Source organism: Notothenia rossii (assembly GCF_949606895.1).
Source record: "Notothenia rossii genome assembly, chromosome: 11".
Lineage (NCBI taxonomy): Eukaryota > Metazoa > Chordata > Actinopteri > Perciformes > Nototheniidae > Notothenia > Notothenia rossii.
Window position 1 is genome coordinate 15,631,455 of NC_136910.1, and position 20,428 is coordinate 15,651,882.

Sequence of the window (20,428 nt, forward strand, 5' to 3'; positions counted from 1 at the left end):
AACCAGGCGGACATGTTGTTTGTGGGTGTGAAGGTCAGGGGAGTAGATCAGAATGTCGTCCAGATAAACAAAAACGAAACGGTTCAGAAACTCCCTCAACACGTCGTTGATCATAGCCTGGAAGACTGCAGGAGCGTTTGACAATCCAAACGGCATGACCAGGTATTCATAATGTCCTGAAGGGGTGTTAAAACCCGTCTTCCATTCATCGCCCTCCCTGATCCTGACCAAATGATAGGCGTTCCGCAGGTCTAATTTGGTGAAAACCTTGGCTTCCTGAAGCTGCTCGAAAGCGGACGAGATGAGAGGGAGGGGGTACCGGTTTTTAACCGTAATGTCATTGAGAGGTGAGTAGTCGATACAGGGCCTAAGAGACCCATCCTTTTTGCCCACGAAAAAAAACCCTGCCCCTGCTGGGGATGAGGAATGACGAATAAGCCCTGTCTTGAGGGAGGCATCAATATAATCCTTCATGGCCTCTTTCTCAGGTCCTGAAATTGCATAAAGTCGACCCTTAGGAATGGGAGACCCGGCAATCAAGTCAATAGCACAGTCATAGGAGCGGTGAGGAGGAAGAGCCAGAGCTTTGGACTTACTAAAAACTTCACTAAGGTCGTGGTAGCAGGAAGGAACTGAAAGTACATCCGGAAGATATATTTTTGGGACTGTATCCTGCCTAACACTCCCAGTGTTACATCCCCTGTCAATCTCTGCTACCTGCTTAAAACAGAGATCAATGCAATTCTTTCCCCACCCCTCCACCCTCCCAGATTGCCAATCTATGTGAGGGTTATGAAGTTTCAACCAGGGAAACCCCAAAATGAGTGGATGTTGGGCTGAGTTAAATAAGTGAAAAGACATTGTCTCATGGTGGTTATCATTACATCTTACTTCTAAAGGCTCCGTTTGGTGAGTCACTTTAAACAACAGCCGCCCATCGAGAGCACTCGCTTCAAGAGGCTGGGGTAGAGGTTTAGTTTTTATGTCCCATTTTTTAACTAAACCCCAATCCATAAGACTTTCGTCCGCCCCTGAGTCAATGAGAACACCATGAGTAACTACATTGTCTCTGATCTTTACCTGGATCCGGGTCAGGGTGCGAGGAGGAAAGTCAGAGGAAGAGATCCGGCTCACCAACGTACTCCTCTTCATTGGTGAGCCTCCTCTTTTACCGGACAAGCCGCTTGTGGGTGTCCGCGCTGCCCGCAGTAGAAACACAGACCTTCCTTGAATCGACGCTGACGTTCTGCCAGCGACAGCTTGGCGCGGCCCAACTGCATTGGCTCCTCCACGGAGCCAGGGGGCGCTGTTGTCCGGAACGCAGGTGGTGAGGGGTGACGGGGCCTCCAAGAAGAAGTAATATCCAGCGGCGAGCGTCTCCTCTGGAGAGGTGGATCAACCGCATCCTTGGATTTATTCCTTCTCCTCTCCGTCAAACGATTGTCTATACGTAAAGCCATGGATATGACAGAGTCCAAATCAGCGGGCAGATCGAGAGGCGCCAGCTGGTCTTGTAAAGAATCCGAGAGACCGCTGACGAAAGCGTCAAACAATGCAGCGGAGTTCCAGCCGCTGTCGGCTGCCTTAGTCCGGAACTCGATGGCGTAGTCAGCCACACTCCGCTGATGTTGTCGCAGCTTGATCAGAGCCCGAGCTGCTTCCCTGCCCGGCGTGGTTTGATCGAAGGTCTTCCTCATAGTGTCTATGAAGTTTTCCAGAGACCCGCAGATAGGCGAGCCTCGGGACCATTCTGCCGTGGCCCACGCTGCTGCTCGGCCGGAGAGATGAGAGATCATAAAAGCCACTTTGGAAATGTCCGTGGGAAAAGCAGCCGGTTGGTGGTGATAGTGTAACTCACACTGCACGATGAACGGCCGGCAGCCTTCTGAGTCCCCGGAGTACCTTTCGGGTGGAGCCAGACGCATGGAAGCCCTGTGCGGCTCAGTAACCCGGTTGGGATCGAATCCGGTCACCGCTGGAACCGGAGGAGTCGTAGAAGGAGAAACAGCCTGCAGGTGAGTGAGCACACGCTGAACCTCTGCTGCCAGTAGATTAACTTGGGTCGTCAACGATGTTTGTAGTTCCCCCTGGCTGCTGGTTAGATCCTGCACTCCCTGCTGCATGGTGGCCATACGCTCCTCTTGTTGCCCAAGACGTTGGCCCTGAGAACGGATAGCGTTCTTAATCTGATCTGAGTCGGCTGAGTTCATTTTGATGGTCCGTTCGTACTGTCAAGGGGAGAACACTGAGGCATGAACTCAATTGCACGACTCAAAACTCAGACTCAGATAGCGTTTCAAAATAAAGACTTTACTGGAATTTGCACAGTAATAAAACAAGGAAAACAAAACCACTCTTTCGAGGAAAACTATAATGCGATCTATAGCATAGGTCCGTGAAAGGTCCGTGAAAAGGTCCGTGAGGTAAGCCGATACGTGGTCTTCGTGAGACAACGAACTGACAATTAACAGGAGGGAGCTAACACAATATATACACAGGTAAAGGGGACACAGTTGGAAACAATCAGGGCGGGGAAAATAATCAAGGACGCAGGAGACAGAAAAGGGGCGGGGAGCGTGGAGGCCTGAAATGAGAGGAAGAAATAATTAAGGGTATAGACATAAAGCACAAGACAAAGGGACATGACAACTCTAACATAAAGAATAAACTTTCACAATAAGTTTCTTGGACATGACACTCTCTAGGTTGGCATTCTAGCTTCTGACTGGCTGTCCAGGTTGTCAATCACAGCCGTGGTTCATATTATGCTAGTCGACTCGTAACATCGCTAAACTTTTTTTCTTGACGGTTTTCTCAGTCAACTAATGCTATTGATAACAGTAACATAAATTAACACAGCCCTGCACACTGCAGTCATTATATGCCGGGTCTGTGGTTCATTACATGGGCGCCAGAAGCGGCGGGGCCAGGGGGCCATTGGCCCCCCCACTTTTCAGCCCTGCCCCACATTTTCGCAGCAGCAGATGCCGCGTACAAATCCCTTTTCAATAATTCCCCTCTACTCTAAAGTCGCGTCTAAAACGCGATCTGATCTAGCTGTGTATATTTTGTTATTTTTGATTATTATATTCAATCTCACTAGCTACAGGCATGTTTGAAGCTTGTAAAGGGAAGATGACAGCTCTCACTTGCCACTCTGCTGTTCCTCAGCGCCGCTCCCCCTCCCTCCCGCTGAAATTATGAATGTAAGGTACAGTAATCATAGATAACACGGCAGGGTCCGTTACAGTTTGTTTTTATCTGATTTCAAATAGGCCTAAGCAAATTCTTGGCTTTCAGAATATTAAACTTGTTTCGGCAAATTCAGATGATAAATAGGCCGACAAATTTGAAGCTTGTAACGGCATAATTACAAGCAGAGAACGGAGTAATTTAACGTCACTGCAGGCATAACAACAGCCGGTGTTTCTCGTGAGTGTTTTCCCCGGGAAACAAACACAATACACACAAACGCAAAAATACAAAAACACACACGTATCGCGGCGCGGAACACTGTACAAATCCCGTTTCAATAATTCCCCTCTACTCTAAAGTCGCATCTAAAACGCGATCTGATCTAGCTGTGTATATTTTGTTATTTGTTATTGTTATATATATTCAATCTCAGTAGCTTCACACATTTTTTAAGCTTGTAGAGGGAAGACCACAGCTCGCCTCTCACTTCTCTGCTCTTCCACAGCGCCGCTCCCCCTCCCTCCCGCTGAAATTATGAATGTAAGGCATATAGTAATCATAACCAGTGGCGTTTTTGTCCTGGAGGCCAAGGGAAGCCAGGCTTCCCCTGTTTTTTCAGATTGTAGTTATAATTTTTATAAATAAATAAAAACACTTCGTTTAGTTTCGGTAATTATTCTGCCGGCCCGTCTCTCCCCCATTCTCATTGAGTATTTTACAAAGAGTGAAACAGCGCCCCTCTAGGTGTTATGGTGAAAGAGTAGATTGCATTCTGTTGCGAGAGGAGCCCAGCCGAAATTGGCTTCCCTTGGTGAAAACAAATGGAGGGATTGACCAATCAGACAAGGCTCACGTCATGCCCCTGCCAACCTGTGATTGGTCAGGGCCATGCGGCCGCAGAAACTGTCAAAACCGCCGCCGACCCCACCGCCGCCGTTGTTGAACCGAAACAGGCTGGTTCCGACTGCATGGAGGTTTGTTGTCGGGACATTGAGGCGGGTAAAGCTATACAGCTAACTATCGGAAAAAAGGAGACCGCTAGTAGATTATTTGGGCAAAGAGAAGGTACTTCAACGCAGAATGGTACAAAAAGCAGAGAGTGGTTAATTCTTTGCAAAACCACTAAAGTGATAAATTGCGATGTTAACAACCTCATGATAACCTCGTATTTTTTTTAACTTAGGATCATACCTGTAGTCTAGAAAAAGGTAAATGTATGTATTTTATTATAAAGTTGTGTATATTTACTGACTGTTGCAAAAACTAAGAAGATTATAAACATCAGGTTTAAAACTAAAAGAGCTTTACAAAAAAGCAACACAATTAAAGATGTTTGGAGTTTTATTTGTTATTCATTCAAAATGTGTTGCCAAAGAGATGCTGATTTGAAACCGTTGTTAGGCCTACATATTACGGTATTTCCTGTTTCTGCCGGAGAGAGGGGAGTTTGTCCCAAAGCTTGCCGCTGTATTTACTCCCTCCATCTGACAGGAGGGAGCCTCCTGTTTCCCTCCACGGAGTTCACTCCGTCACGGAGGGGGAGTGTGTAGGGGTAGGGTGTAAGGCGTGGTTTGGGATTGGGCCATACACAAAAACTTTTTTTGGCCCCCCCACTTCTAAAATGAATCCGGCGCCCCGCCGCTTCCGGCGCCCATGGTCATAGCACTCAAATCACTCCTTTTCAACCTAGAGCGAGATTTATTTTGACCCTTTTAAGGTCAGCGAAATCCTCAGATCATTCTCGCGCGGGGTGAAACAAGTATTTTGACATAGATACAAGCAGCTGAAACAACACGTCTCTTTTAAAACAACATTTTCAACAGTAAAGTTTAAAACGTGCACTATAAACTTTTGATTTGAAACGACAAATATTGGCGAAAATGTTGCCCCTATAATATTTAGACACGCTTTTGATAACCATTGAGATACTGGATACAGAAAGCGTCCTAAAGTTAAATCTAAAAATGTATTGTAAAAAGTTGCCATTTTGTTTATAATCAGTGGTCTTTGGTTAAATGTATTATAATTCTATCCATTGCTTCCCCTACTTGTTCTGAACAAATGTTTTACTGCACTCTCACTTTGTATTCCTAGTTCTAGTCAGCAGGTGGTGACATTTGTTTCAATATCGTTAAGGTGAATGTACTTTTCTAAATTGTTTTCACTGTTGCTGATCTTAAAGTCCAAAATCCCAAAGTATTAAAATTAGGAATTAATTTGTAGATGGAGACTTCCCAGACAGATATCTATCAAAATATATTTATTTTGTTTATGCCATGTGGGAAAATGTTCCACAAATCTTAGAGCTAGTTGTATAATTTAAGGATTTCTCTAAAGATAAAGCAGATTTTTAAATCGTACTCCAATCAAATTATCAAATGTTAACACAGGCGTATTTTTCACATTGTGCCGTCTCATGAACCTTAAACAGACCAGAAATACCTGCATTCCATCACAATGAAAACATTGTTGCACACTTGGTCCAAACACGATCTACGAACCGTCCTACCATTTTAGTTGCTGCTGTAGCGGAAGTTTAGTAAAGTTATGTTTGCTTAAGTACGCCAAATGTCCACCCTCCATAATGCTTCATTTGCTTGATAATTTCTAACGGCGGTGTTGACCGTTACAGTACTACGTAGTAAACACTGATGTTGATGCGATTTGATTGGATTGTGAGTGAAAAGTAGGGAATTCCGGAAGGACTGTATAATGAAAGTTCCACTCGGAATGACGAACGCCTGGGTGTGTCGGTAAGAACACAGGAGTCTTGTTAGCGGTTAATTCCTTTTACTGAAGATATCAACACAACAGTCACAGTATTACAGCCTTTGAGCAGGTGTAGTGTACAGTATGTATGTAGTCTCGCAGGAGAAATGGCACCCAAAAAAAGTGCAAACCTCCCTGACTAGGTGGAGGATATTAAGAAATCTCTCGACTTCTTGTCAGCCGAAATCAAAACAGTCGCGGCCCAGCAAAATAAAATCATGGAGCTGATGGGAGAAATACAATCTCTGAAATTACAAAACATTGAAAAGGAAAAAAAAAATCACTTTTCTGGAGAATCGAGTGGCCGACCTCGAACAATACAACTGGATAGGGGATAGGACCAGAAAAGTTTTTTAAAGCTTCTTCTTGCCCCTGTTGAACATGACAGAGACTATTTGAGAATTATTATTGTTTTTATTATTGTTTTTTTGTTGTTGTTATTATTGTTTTTTTGTTTTTGTACTTTGTTATAATTATTAATTTGAGTGAGAAGAAAAAGGGAAAAAAAAGAGTATATATGTATATATATACAATTGCGCGTGCCGCCAACAGAGGGCGCTGGAGTAACAGTCAGCAGGCTTTCCAACATTGCTGCCCCCCAATTTGCGATGCAAATTGGCTTCCATGGACAGGCTAACTACTCAGATGAGAGATATGATTCCTTGTTGTCCTCGTCATGGATCTCTGGGAGGACAATAAGACGAACTATAGGCCGGGTGTAGGTTTTGTCCTGTATCTTCACTTCTGCTGTTCTGATGTGACCATCACGTCTGCTTTACTGCATTGTGTTGTGTAAAATGATATCTCTGATGGTGGATAGCATTACATTATGAACAAGTAAAGATTAGTGTCCATCAGCAACGTTTGTCAAGCAATGAGAGTCCAGGCAGAGCAGCTGGAGGAAAAACAAGATCGTATTTTCTACTTATATAATCCAGTTCAAAATCATACTTAAAGCCTTCTGTGGCTTTTATTAAACACTTCAAACTGCTCCATAACTGTGCATTCATGATCACAATGAACACAAAACATAGTCACAGTAGCAAAGACAATATTTTGAGGCTTTTATTTTTAGAAAAATTAGGGCCGCACCCCAAAATGTTTCCACTTTAATCCTTTAGAGAATAGATATTAGTTTCTTGTCTCATAAACATCGCTTTTTAAACCGAATAAAATGTTGAAAGTTGACCTCAATCATCATATATTATAACACTATTTAATAGGAAAAAGCACTTCTATATGTATTTCAAAGGTATGAAATGGACTGACGGTTTGAACTGGAGAAATCCGTGATGTTAAACCGTGGGATGATTTTTTTTTTAAGGACATCCAATTTACTATTTAGTGTCATCATGAAACAGATATATTGTATTGTATATATTATATTAGTTTGTGGTTATTTATGTTAAACTGAACCTTCTGGTGTAAACGGTGTATACAGTACTTCAATTAAAAAAATCTAGTAATGTCTTTCCCAGGTTGAGAAACACCATAGGTCAGACTTTTTTATTTCTCATTGACCCTGAAACACACCGACTTATATACACAGTTGGAAAGTGGAGATTTTCAACTTTCCAGGGATGTATTGTTGCTGTTCTCCAAATATGAAACAAGACTTCTCACATTGCATTTTGACTGTTACAGAGCCATGGTTCTGAGAAAAAAGCCTTCAATGTTCAATTTAAAACTTTGGAAATTTATTCAAATGAATCATCCAATCCAATCCACTTTATTTGTATAGCACATAATAAAAACAGAGGGTTTACCAAAGTGCTTCAAACCAAACATAACATTATAATAAAATATAATATTACAATAACAGATAAAAAGCACACAAAAAGATAAAAGGATAAAAGGCACACATAATAATGAATACACGGCACATAAAGGCTATGGACAGACAATAAAAGCATACAAATCGATAAAACATAACTCTTCCCTTTTTGGCACTTGCCCATATCAATCCATCACACAGAGGCACTCAAATACCCATCCACACCCATTCCCACACTCATACCGTAAACGCACGCCCAACAATATCAAACCTTAATCAAATGTAAATATCATTCTTGGTCATTTTTGAGTTCATAGTTATGTGTATTTCCGTGTCCATACAAATGTGTGCACGCCTTTACCCACGTGCATTCTCATCAACAGACAATTTAAACACATATCCGTGATTATCGACTAGCTTCGTGTTTTAAATAAATACAAGTTCATTTAGATAAATATGCTGCATAGGGAAGACTGTGGCTACAAGGCTGTGCGGTCGTCTTTCAACAAGAAGGTTGTTGGTTCAAACCCAGCTCATGCAGTCAACATGTCGATGTATCCTTTGGCAAGATACTTAACCCTGAGTTGTTCCCAGTCACACCCACCCAGTGGGTGTGAATGTTAGCTTCCTAGAGCAAGTAGTATTGCTCTGTATGGATGAGGTGTGAAAGGGTGAATGACTTGTAGAATTTAAAGTGCTTTGAAGGGTCGTAAAGACTGGATAAAGCGTTATATAAGTACAGTCCATTTACCATTTACCATGCAGATGCAAACAACAAATACATAATCGAAATAGCAGAAATAACATCTTACTAGCAACTATTCATATTTAAAACAACCAAGGCAGTCCAGGCCCAGGCTATAGACACATGTGATTTTTGGGTTACAACCATTGGATAAGCTATGATTCATGTACCGGTCCGAAATCTTTGTTGGTCAATAACAAAGCTCCTCAGGCTGTTTTTCTCATAACATTGAACTTCAACAGCTTATTTTTCACAGATATCCATCAGCTCACTTTTTACGAAAATAGTTGTGTAGAGGTCTAGGTTTTTTATTTTTGCTCGTAGTCTGTGTATTTCTAGGGATGCTCCGATCGATTGGCCGTCGATCGATATCGGCCGATATTCACTCTCTGCCAGAGAGGGGGAGAGAGGAAAAGAGAGCGCTTCCGCTCATGTTATTATCCCAAGTTAATGTAAACCTGAATAATGTACTTCATTTGAATGTGATAATTATGTTGGTTTGTGGAAGCGCCAGTGAATGAGCCCCATTAACTGAGTTTAAATGGAAGGTCCCCATAGCCCCCACCCACTGGATTGGATCGGCGATCGGCCCCAAAATTGGCGATCGGAGCATCCCTAATTTCTAGGAAACAAACACACAGCACATATTGTAATTCTTCTGCCGTTAAGCTGCTCCCTTCGCCATCATACCTTTACAAACTTCAAAATGTATTTACCTTTTGAATTTGGCGACCATTACCCAATGTGTTGACATTTATCTAGAAATGAGCCTTTGCGACATGACACTATTTTGAAAGAGCTTGTAACACATTGTCTGCCACGGTCTTTCTGTAAACACATATAATAATACAAATATAAAATGTCTATAAAATAATAGATGCAACGCCATTCTCACTGTATCAGTTTCTTTTCCTTTTCTGGCTCCTGTTCTGAATTTGTTCTTTGATATAGCTTAAGGATTTTCGTGTCATGTAGGCTTTTCCACAAATTTTTCTCCATGATATAGTCGTGGTTGGCGTAGAAAACAACATGTTTCTTGATCTTCTCATAGTAGTAGTTGGAGTATTTACTGTAGTCTTCAGTCATGAATCCATATGCACTCACCTGAGAATGAAAAACAGAGAACAGGGACGATTATGAATAACAACAGGATCTGTTAAAGAGCAACTTCCAGGTTAAAGACACCTGTGAATAAATGTGTAGGAAAATGATGAATAGACTAGATTTTCAAAAAGATATACATAAATATACACTACAGTGACATCTGACGTCGTTTTCGTTAGAAATGTTTACTTCCACATCAAAAAAGCCTCGGCACGTGACCTCCCGCATGTGACGTAACAAAGGGGAAACAAGGAGGAGAGCGGCTGGTGTAACGTATTAATAAACATGGATCCCAATGCTAGTTTCGACACAGAAAACACAGAAGAAGTTGAACATGAATATTCGAATGCATATGACGGACCACAACCTTATAATTATGAGCCTGCTAGGCGTCCAAGAGACCAGGAGCAGCCAAGGATTAGAAGAAATAACGGCCATCGGAGAGAAGTTGAGCTGTGGTGTGAGGAGAACCAGTGGAGAACTGGGCAGCTATCTTGGTGAGTGATCGGCGTTAGCTACAGAATGTTAGCTAACGTCATATCACAACATTGTAAAGTTAGCTATCATATATCAGGCTATAACTAAAGTAGCATTGATAATATAGTAACGTTACTGGCAGGACTGTTGATACTGATCCATAACAGAAACTAATAAACAAATCCACACTACGTTACGGAGCTGTACCGGAGGGGATAGAGAGAGCAGGGAAGGGGCAGCTATCTTGGTGAATGATCGGCGTTAGCTACAGAATGTTAGCTAACGTCACATCACAACATTGTAAAGTTAGATATCATATATCAGGCTATAAACTAAATAAACCTGCACAAACACAATACTGCACCATGATTACAAATGGTGAAATACAATGTAAAACTACCGAAAAATACCAGCTCACTAAAACACAACCGCTCAACACAACTGCTCAACGCAACTACTAACTATTCCCGTGGTCAGAGAGCGGAGATGTGTCCCCTTTGTGACGCATTTGACGTATGACCTTAAAAAAAAAGCAGTTTTTAAGAGCAGAGCTCAAAATTGCTCCTTTCCCTCTGAATTCCTGACCTTATGTCTCGTAAAACATATCAAATCCTGCATTCAGTTTTTTAATTGTAATTTTCAAGCAAGTTTAAGCATAAATGTAGAAAAAAACAAAAACCTGCAAGTTGCTCTTTAAGATTTATTACTGTGAATAAGACTGGAATTTCTATTACGTTTTCATGTCAGTCCAGAATTAAAAGCTTAGTTAAGCATCAAGACTGCAAACAAAGGAAAAAAGCTTGGCTCCATTCAAAGGTCATGTCTTTATTTGGGAGTAATAAAGAAATCACTGCAAAAATAGTCCTATAAAGTAAAGTTCAAACTTTTAAAACTCTAGTTTTTATAGGGGATCAAACGAACAATATACCATGCTCATTTTAGATTAGAGTTCTGCTTATCTAACATACAGCACATTACTTTTACAAGACTAAAGTCTGATGCCCTCTCACATAAAGAAAACGTGTCATCATTCCAAGAATTGTTGTCACAGACTGGCGGGTTCACTATTTCGAAGACTGCAACTCGATTCCTTTTGAGAAAATTCCTCATCCTGCTCTGGTGGAGATTCACAACATGATAATCAGTTGAGAAGAATTGGGCTTGGAATGTGGAAAAGGTTGAGAAACCGGTTGTGTCGTTTAGTTAACGCTCTGATGGATCCTCCCATTGGACCACGATCAAGTGGAGAAGGAAAATACAATTTTACAGCCCTCCACATCCTTGTTGATAATGTGCTGCTATAGCAATATAACTTAACACTATCTCAAAGAGGTTTACTTAAGAGTAATCTAATCTAAATTGCATACATCTGGCTGCAATACTCCCTCTCTTCATTTCTCTTATCAATACAAGTGTTTGGCAATTTATATGAGAACCAAGAGAACTACTTAATGTCCCGGGCTGACCTGTATAGAGGTTTTTTTACTCCATTCTTCATATTCATATAGGCTTGGATACCTAAAGGATAGATGGCAAGTGTACACGTTTAGGAAATATGAACTTACAGTGTCACAGGTGTGCAGAGCTAGGAAGAGAGTGAATGCCCCATTGGTGGGTCTGACCATCGCCCAGTGTGGAGAAAGCAGAGCACGAGACTTTATGAACCTGTGGGCGATGAACAGTGTCAGATAAACAACAATTACACTTATTTCATCCAAAAGATAAGACAAATTACAGCCTCCACAGGCTTTTAAAAAAGTGTCGACTGTTGATTATCCATTTTTATTGGTTGGTAAATGTTTGGCTTGTATTGTAAGAAAACATTTGACTTATTGCTGCTGTGCTTCACATTGTCATTTTCAAGTTATTGCCATTGTTTTTCGAATCATATAAAGTAAAGAATCATATAAAGTAAAAATAATCACTAAAAGTTTGTTTGTTTCTTCTTTCTTTCTCTTTTTTTGTAGATGCTATGGAATCAATGCCTATCTATTAATTTACTTGCAGCCTTGCTGGATTGTTCCTGTTGTATTAATGTTTATTTTATGTTTTTAAAGTTGATGGAGCACAGGGTACATTTGAAAAGGTTTGCCTGTTGTCTGTGTTGTTTTAAAATGTGTGTTAGATGGTAAATCTAAATCTAACTAAGCTAAAAATAAGTAACTCAGGATGGAAAGGTTTATGGGCTGTGGTTTACCTGTTTTTCACGTATCTGAGGAAATCCTGGTGAAGAACATAGAAGCGCGTCTCGTTGTACTGCCCTGCATAGTACGTCCGTGGCCTGCAAATGCGAAATAGACACGCATGTCGGCCTCATCAGTCTCCTAAAAACAGACTTTTGACAACATTTGTGAAACATTGATTCAATCAGTAAGTTTAAAGAACACCCATTCTGAATAATGCTTTCTTTATATTTTGAATTAATAAAAAGTCAATTTATGAGTTCAATAAATAAACTAGAAATAACACCTAACAGCTCCTGATGGAAAACTGACAAATGACTTCTGAGATAATCTTTAATAGGCACACAAGTGTCATTTAAGTATAAAAAAATATATTTGTATTTTCATTATTTCTAAATACTAAACGTTACTATATCAATTAGCTAATGCTAGTTGCTAGCCAATCTCTTGCTAAATGCTAATCGCTTTGGCTATATCATTGCTACACATTTGACACAATGAGAAATATCAACCATCTAGTTTCACAGAGTTCAGGTTTTTAGTTGTGCTGGGAACATTCCTGAAAAACCTGCAACATGAAGTATAACGAGTCAGGAGATTATTGGAGCTCTGACGGATATATGATAAGGGCAGTCAGGTCAGTGGACGTTCAGCTGTATGGAGATCATAGATTGTATATTATTTATTAATTATACGTGAAAGCTCACTCTGATTGTAATATGTAACTCCTACGTAAGTACTTTGGATAATGAATTCAAGTTAAGCCCTGAGCAAAATATTGAATTCAAACGTCATGAGTGAGTCTGGTCAGATAAGCGACACTTTTCATTCGATTTTAGTGTTTGTATTTTACTTTCTAATTGCATGATTTATGTATTCTGGGTGCCTTGAAATGAGAAGGAAATGAGGAAGAATCACCGAAGTATTATGGGTAAGGATGCTGTCTTTTATAATTCCTAACACTGTTGGGCTATTTATAAGTTGTTCCATGTTTTGGTTGAATAAGGCGCCACCTTTGTGTAAGTTTATAGGTGCTTTTCATAATCCAAAAAATTAAACATTTTGATTATTTTGATAACGAATCATCAGAAATTAAAAGGTTTCCTTGAACAGGGTGACCTGGTGACACATTTTCAGCTCCAATCCAAGATAGCCCAGCCCTGGAATTACTGCGTGTGTGTTTTTGTGTTACCTTTTACTTTTATTATTTTATACAAAGTTGGCGTTTACCTCCTGTTTTTATATGGGCCTTCACCGATCCTTTCTCCTTTGAGAAGTCCATCGAGCCAATTGAAATCTCTCATTCCTTCAGGAATCATCACATATTTTATGCCCTGCCAAAAAGAGGATGAGTGATGAGTAGGAATGAAAATGTTGTATGTATGTGTGTGGAGTGTGAGTTACACATTACAATGTTAAACATGACATACCTCATCATTAGGGACATTTTTGTATCCATAAGCCTTTAATATATATTGTGAACTAGTGATGGAGTGGGCTGTGTGAACGTACACTGATGTTCTGCCTCCCACGTCTTCCTCGTAGCCTTTGGTGATCGCGCCGTTCATCCTGTCGCACAAACAGATACACATGTGAAAGGGGTCTTGATAAAATGACTTTTATTAGCTTAAAAGCTACTTTTATTATACGCAAAAAGAGTTAATCGTGGTAAAACACGATTGTCAGTACCAGTCACTTTAATTACATGCAAAAGGCAGAATAAAAGATTGAAAGTGACATATCTCTATACATTGGTGTAAATGCGCAAACAATATTGTGATATAGTTGTGGAATGGTTTGGAGCAGGATTTAAAACAAAGCACAAGCATAATTCAGTTTAAAAGGATGTACAGAAACACTTTTTTGGAAAACTATGAGAATGAAGAGAGGTGATTGAAGATGAGAAATTATTGTATATGAATGTGTAAATGTAAGTAGGAATAACTTGCATAATGATTTAAATGACAATCATTGATCAAGTAAGGGGTGGGAATTAAGCATTTGCTTCCTCCTGCTTCCTTTCGGACACATATGATTTTTTAAATTATTATTATTAATATGAAGACTTTTTTGTATCATGAATGTGGATAAATACTGTATTTTAACAATACAGTATTCTGTTTTTTCACATTTGTTATTTTTTATTTGTTATTTTTTTAAATCTGTTTGAAATAAATATTGAAATGAAATGAAATAACTGCACAGTAATCCAAAGGTTTTGCCACCCAACACTGAGGTAATAGTGTGTCGAAGAGCTATGGAAGGGATTAATTTAGCTCACAGTCACCTACCTGTACTGCCTGCTAGACTAGATAAGTCACATTTATTTGGCACTGGCAGATGGTTCAATCGATGATCTCATATAACAATGGATGTCAACGTAAGAGCGGTGAGGTGTTGGAAAGTGTATACGTGTATGTAACTGAACAGATAAACATCTTCTGTATCGTCAAGCACAAAAAATAAAAGGCATCTAACAGAATATCTAAAAGCCTCAAATTTACAATCAGTTGGGGTCATGTCACAAGCATGAAAAACCAGTTTTCAGTTGAATTTATTTCCTCACGCAGGCGCAGAATCTACTTGCTGGTTGGCTGTTGGCTGTAGGATTTGGCAACTTTTTGGCCAAGAAGCAAGCAATGTGAGTTTATCCAAAAGTCGGCTCTGTTGGTGTGGCACTAGTTCTTTAAAGTTGGGTGTGTCTGGGCCTTATGGGAAACTCCACAGGTAAAAGGATTTAATAACCACCTACGCTTATAAACAAGTGGTGCAACAATCCGACTTGATTGCATGTATAACGTGTCCTTAATCGCATGCAGAAACTTCCCTCAAAGGTCTCTTTGTAACTGGAATCTATGTTGCTTTGCAGTTCGTGTGTTTTGCAGCTGAACTGTTTTAACATTTACATCTGGCTGTGTCTACATGCAACAACAATGTATTTACAGTACAAACAGACAATTTGAGGTGAAGTTATTACGCTTTACCCTTTTTTGGGTTGAAGTAAAAGTTAAGGGAAACTTAAAGGGAATATATCATTCTCAATACAGAGACAAAACCAACTTTTTCGTGGAAAAACACTGCTGTTCAATTATCAAATGATACTAAATAAAAAAAGATTAAGCAGTATAATAAAGACAAACAGGGGCTTTTCCCAACAAGTGGGAAACGCAGCAACCAAGCTGCACCCGGAAACGGGGACGTTTTGGTCACCCATCCGACTGTGTTTACAGCTAAGCACACACGCTAACATTAAGACTAGCTCACTTGGGGTTGAGGCTTTTTTACACGTTGCTTGACTGCCTGCCACACATATATGATCCAAACATAGTAATGTGTATTGGGGAAAATAATTATTTAAAGTTATTTAATAATTGTGACATTTATTGTACTTTTTGATGGATGAATGATGCTCAAAGTGAGGGGGCAAATAATACAACTGAGGGGGCAATGCCCCCTTTTGCCCCCTCGTGGCGCCGGGCCCGCCACAAGGTAAGATTTCATCACGTTCAGTACTTCATACTTTCACTTCTTTTGGGGGTTCATCGGAAACGGTTCTTCCCTTCCCGAATGACATCCTACCAAACCTGGGCCTAATCGCCAAATACCATTTCATTCACTTGTTATAAACTGTCAACATTATGTTTCATTTATATAATGTGACCCGATAATAAACATGTATTTCATACACCACGTCTCTCCTGATTGAACTCCCTTCAGTGCAGTGCATCCTGTTTGGTGGTCCGTGCACCATAATGGGATGTGCGTAGTGAAGCAGGACAAAAACAGCCGAAATATACATCATGTACATATGCCTTGGCCACCTTTCAAAGAGAGCCCGCCCCGGTAAGTCATTATCAGTCAACATAGTCATCAAGGAATTGTTCACCAAGACTGTTGACACATGCCAAACAAACTCAACACTGCCATCCATCCACATTTGTGACTGATATCGTTTTTGCCTCTTGAGAGTTTCTGTCTCAAGATTAAAGCCAATAATAATATGACATTCGCTTTGCTTTCCAGTGTTGTAAATAACTAAAGTTTTTTAAAGTTTTTTTAAAGATAACTAAAAATATTTGGCTTCATGACAGTTTAGACCAGGGGTGGGGAACCTTTTTCCTCTCAAGGGCCATTTCAATTTTTACAACATCCTTCGAGGGCCGTACAAATTATTGAACTCAACGTCTGCTTAAAAAACTCAAATCACAGCCCCATTCATTTCGCGTTTCTTTCATGCTGTGCAAAGAAAAAGCAACCTCTTAATCCAGATATTTGACCATGACCCGCGCATTCATGCACCGTGGCATGACCACCAAAACAGAAAGATATGGACACAAGATGTGTGCAAATGTATTTCGTTTCATATCCATGTGGACATGATTTAAGTGGGGTGGGGGCGGATCTAACCTCATCTAGGGGGGTTTGGGGATATGCACCACCATGAAGATTTTTTTTAAATGTTGAAGTTAAAAGCATCAATCTGGTGCACTTTGAGAGCAACATGAAAATATCTATGGATACATCAACATCCATATGAAACAGAACTGGAAGCAGATTTTTTTCTTTATGGATATTTTACAAATCAATTCCCTTTTAAACTGTATTCTTGTTTATTAATAACAACTTTGTTTTACTGTCATATTAGTATTGTATACCTGTTTACTTTATTCTCTTATTTTTCTATAACTATAATGATCATATAAAGATGTGCCTTTACCTCACTGGTTGGAGAAAAAGCTTCTTATATTCGTTAGCATAGCTAGCTAACCAGATGCTAATAACAACAACGTTATTGACTGTATGATCAGTATGACAGATGAACAGATCGCCACTGGGCTTTCAACTAAAGACACAGCCACGCAAAAACTGCGGCATGTGTACAGCTCCTTATGGGTATTGCAATTTGTGAAGTCCCGGCCCGGAGCCGCTTTCTGGTGCTCTCCGTTAGAACTACACTCCCGTCAGACGAGACATATACCACGTGATGATACGTTAGGTTCGTGTTGTGTTCAAGGACCTTGACCTTGGCCAGGAAAAACAAGCTTGTTTAATTATTTTGCGGTCTAGATTTCTTGAATTTTTTTTCTTTTTTGCGTGTGTTTATAAATTACCCCAAGGGCCGGACCAAATGGTCTCGCGGGCCGTATACGGCCCAGAGGCCGGAAGTTCCCCACCCCTGGTTTAGACGGTCTACAAATGTTCATGTGATCCCCGCCTTAACTAAATATTGAAAAACACACATCATATTGTTAAAAAATGGTGATCCTTATGTCTGGTCAAAAGAGAACGTTTAAAGAAAGAACATTGTTGTTGACACAGGGATGTACGATCTTCTTCATGAAAGAACTACCAAGTTTTTCTAACAAGTCATTTGCCACCATTTTGGGCCTGATGACAACATCCACATGTTTTCTTCCTTACCGGAAAACGTAATCGTGAGCATCGATCTCTTTTCCATTTTTTGAGCCATTGAGTATTCCCGCACCACCAACCACAGCACAGGTCACACACCCACCGCCTGGCTTTGGAAGTAGAAGTGGCTCCTTGGGCTTTGGGATTAACTTCACTGAAGTCATTACATCTAAAAAAACACATTAAATAAATAATGTGAGATCAGATCAGTGGTGGAATGTACTGTACCTAAGTACCACGTTCTACTTCTACTGCATTTCTCTTAAGAGGGAAATCTTCAACTTTTTACTGCACTATACTTATTTAATGTCTTTTTTCACTAGTTACTTTGCAGATTCAGATTTGTGTACACAAAACATATGGATACAGCTGTAAAAACATGCATACTTGTAAATTAATTGACAGAATTAACTGGCAACTATTTTGATAATAGTGATGGTTCCAGCTTCTAAAATATGAGTATTTGGTGCTTTCCCCTTTTAATTATACACAATCTGCTTAATAAAATTAATCATCAGTCAAATAATTCAAAATGAGCTTCCCCTCAATCAACTGAAACTGCAAAATCCTGCTTTTGAATGAATTGGTAATAATAATCTCATGATATAGTATGAAATAGTTGAATAGTTACATGGGACACCATTCTGGATACTTGTACCTCTAAATGCTTTTCCCAACCCTAACCCATTTATTGTGACTGTGTGTTAAAAGTTGCAAACTGCCAGCTATTGGGATCCCATGGGTGACTTTATCATTAAGTAAATAATTCTGTTCTTCTTCCTCAATCTGTTATTTTACAACGTGTTCATGGGTCAGTTGATCATAATCTTGGGAACAATGTGTTTTATAGTTATATTGCTCCTTATCACTGGATGTACTTTATATCAGCGTGGAAACAGTTAATAAAGTGAGGTCAGCCTAGCAACATTATTATTTTTCAATTATTTTACTCAATTCTCACTTTTGGGACTTCTTAATAGCATTTAATTAAGAGGAGACAGCAGGTATTTGCCTTATTTACTCCACTGTTCATATCAGAAGATTCCTATTATAATGTTTATCACCCTTGTTTGTAACCTTTATTTATCCAGATTGGTCCCATTGAGATCATAGATCTCTTTTTCAAGGGAGACCTGCACAGAAGTTTCCTTATACCCAGGAGAAACAGTAAGTATCCACCAGTCCCTTGCCTAGCAGCATTCCACCGTAGTAACTGAAACACATTGTTGACACTGAGTCTCCCATGGGCAGATAGAAAAACACCTACCATCATGCTTAAACCCCATAAAACCAAAGGGATTGTTAAAATGCGACAGCCGGTTCCACTCGCTCATGTTGACGTTGTCTTTGTGCATATACAGCCGTATGTTGGGAAGGAAATTCTTCTTAAAGCTCTCATCCTCAGAGTTTCGCAGAGAATTGGCACACGTCTGAGAATAAAGCATAATATACTCACTTTGATAGTTACAAAAATGTATTGTCTCTCTAAATGCCCCCTTACAGCTGAAGAAACAGCAGGCAAGAAGCCAAGCAGGTAGAAATATTATAAATAAAATGTAAGAAACTGCAGTAGTCCCTTCAAGAGAAAAAAGCCAACAGAAATCCGGATCACACACAGACAGCTGAACACCCGGACGCGCAGATTACCCTCTCCCACAAATGTGATGATTTTATAATGTTTGTGTCTTGTCCTGACATGCTTACCGTCTGTCTGGGTGGAGCATCCTGGTTATAAATATCCTCAAAATCCCACTCAGGAATCTTCTTGAAGGAGCTTTTGATGAGGATGGGCATGGGTGTCTCAGCCACAACGGCTCGAATAGGTCCAGTTTGATCATTTTTTAGGTCCTTTCCTGGATTTGTTTGTATGTAATCAGGAAGTTTTGTTGTCTGTGCTAACACATCAGCTGAAGTGGAGCTTCCTTTTTCCATTCCCAAGTCGAAAAACAACTTGTGAGCTCTTTGTCTTATATTTCCTGACAAAGATGGCCATCTGATGTAGAAATTTAACAAAAAGAGCCATTGACGCAAAATACAAGCATTATCAGGATACATTTTTATAGTAACTTTAATTAAAATGTTGTACCTGGAAATCAGATGATGGACATGTATATGAATGAACAGGATCAGGAAAAAAAAATAACTAGTCCTGATAAGTTCCTTCTTAATAATCTCAAAATAACTTACCTGATTCTGCTCAATGAATATTCCCATGGTAAAAGCAAAAGTACACTGCAAATTGAGAGCAGAAGCAGCACATAACAAATCTTAAGGTGTTTTTCTGCCATCCCTGACACTGAGAACAGGAGGCCTTAAGGCTCAATCAAACACTAACTGCTGAGATACCTGTCGCCAACTACTGTATATTGGGAGGGGCTACATCAAAGTTTACTGCGAATGACACACAGGAATACAGCTCTCCCTCTCTCTTGCAGCACACACTCACGCGGGCTCACACACCCACTTCTTCATAGTTGGATATGATCTTGTTTCTTACACAACAGAGGGGAAGTTATGCACTACTAACTTAACAGGATTGGTTACACATTTAAAACTTCTTAAGCCCCAAGTCTGTTTTTCAGGTTTCAGGCTCGAAAATGACATTCCCAGAACAAATACAAACAATAGGATTTGATTCATCCAGCTAATTATATTTAGCATTTCTATCATGGGGGGTGTGAATGACAGGTGGTGGGACAGTATTCAAAGAACACAAAGTATGTCATATTAAAACACAAAGAGAGAGGTTGTTCTGTGGATTGTACAGCT

The 20,428-nt window shown here is 39.9% G+C and overlaps 1 protein-coding gene across 2 annotated transcripts; it reads right to left on the minus strand.

The window, feature by feature from the left end:
• Positions 1–7,639: 7,639 nt before the first annotated feature.
• Positions 7,640–20,390, minus strand: LOC307023958 (alpha-N-acetylgalactosaminide alpha-2,6-sialyltransferase 2-like). 2 transcript variants are annotated; one of them, XR_013803803.1, is made up of 10 exons: positions 19,847–20,390; positions 19,364–19,652; positions 18,927–19,089; positions 17,669–17,828; positions 13,678–13,816; positions 13,478–13,581; positions 12,262–12,345; positions 11,630–11,729; positions 9,115–9,587; positions 7,640–8,827 (listed from the first exon to the last, which is right to left on the minus strand). XR_013803803.1 is itself a non-coding variant. In XM_079657667.1 (10 exons), exons 1-10 carry the CDS (start codon positions 19,945–19,947, stop codon positions 8,866–8,868), a joined length of 1,356 nt encoding a protein of 451 aa, XP_079513793.1. In that variant the 5' UTR covers positions 19,948–20,390; the 3' UTR covers positions 7,640–8,865. The 2 variants fall into 2 exon arrangements, 1 of the variants encoding a protein (XP_079513793.1); XM_079657667.1 differs by having other exon boundaries at positions 7,640–8,872; positions 9,379–9,587.
• Positions 20,391–20,428: the final 38 nt, after the last annotated feature.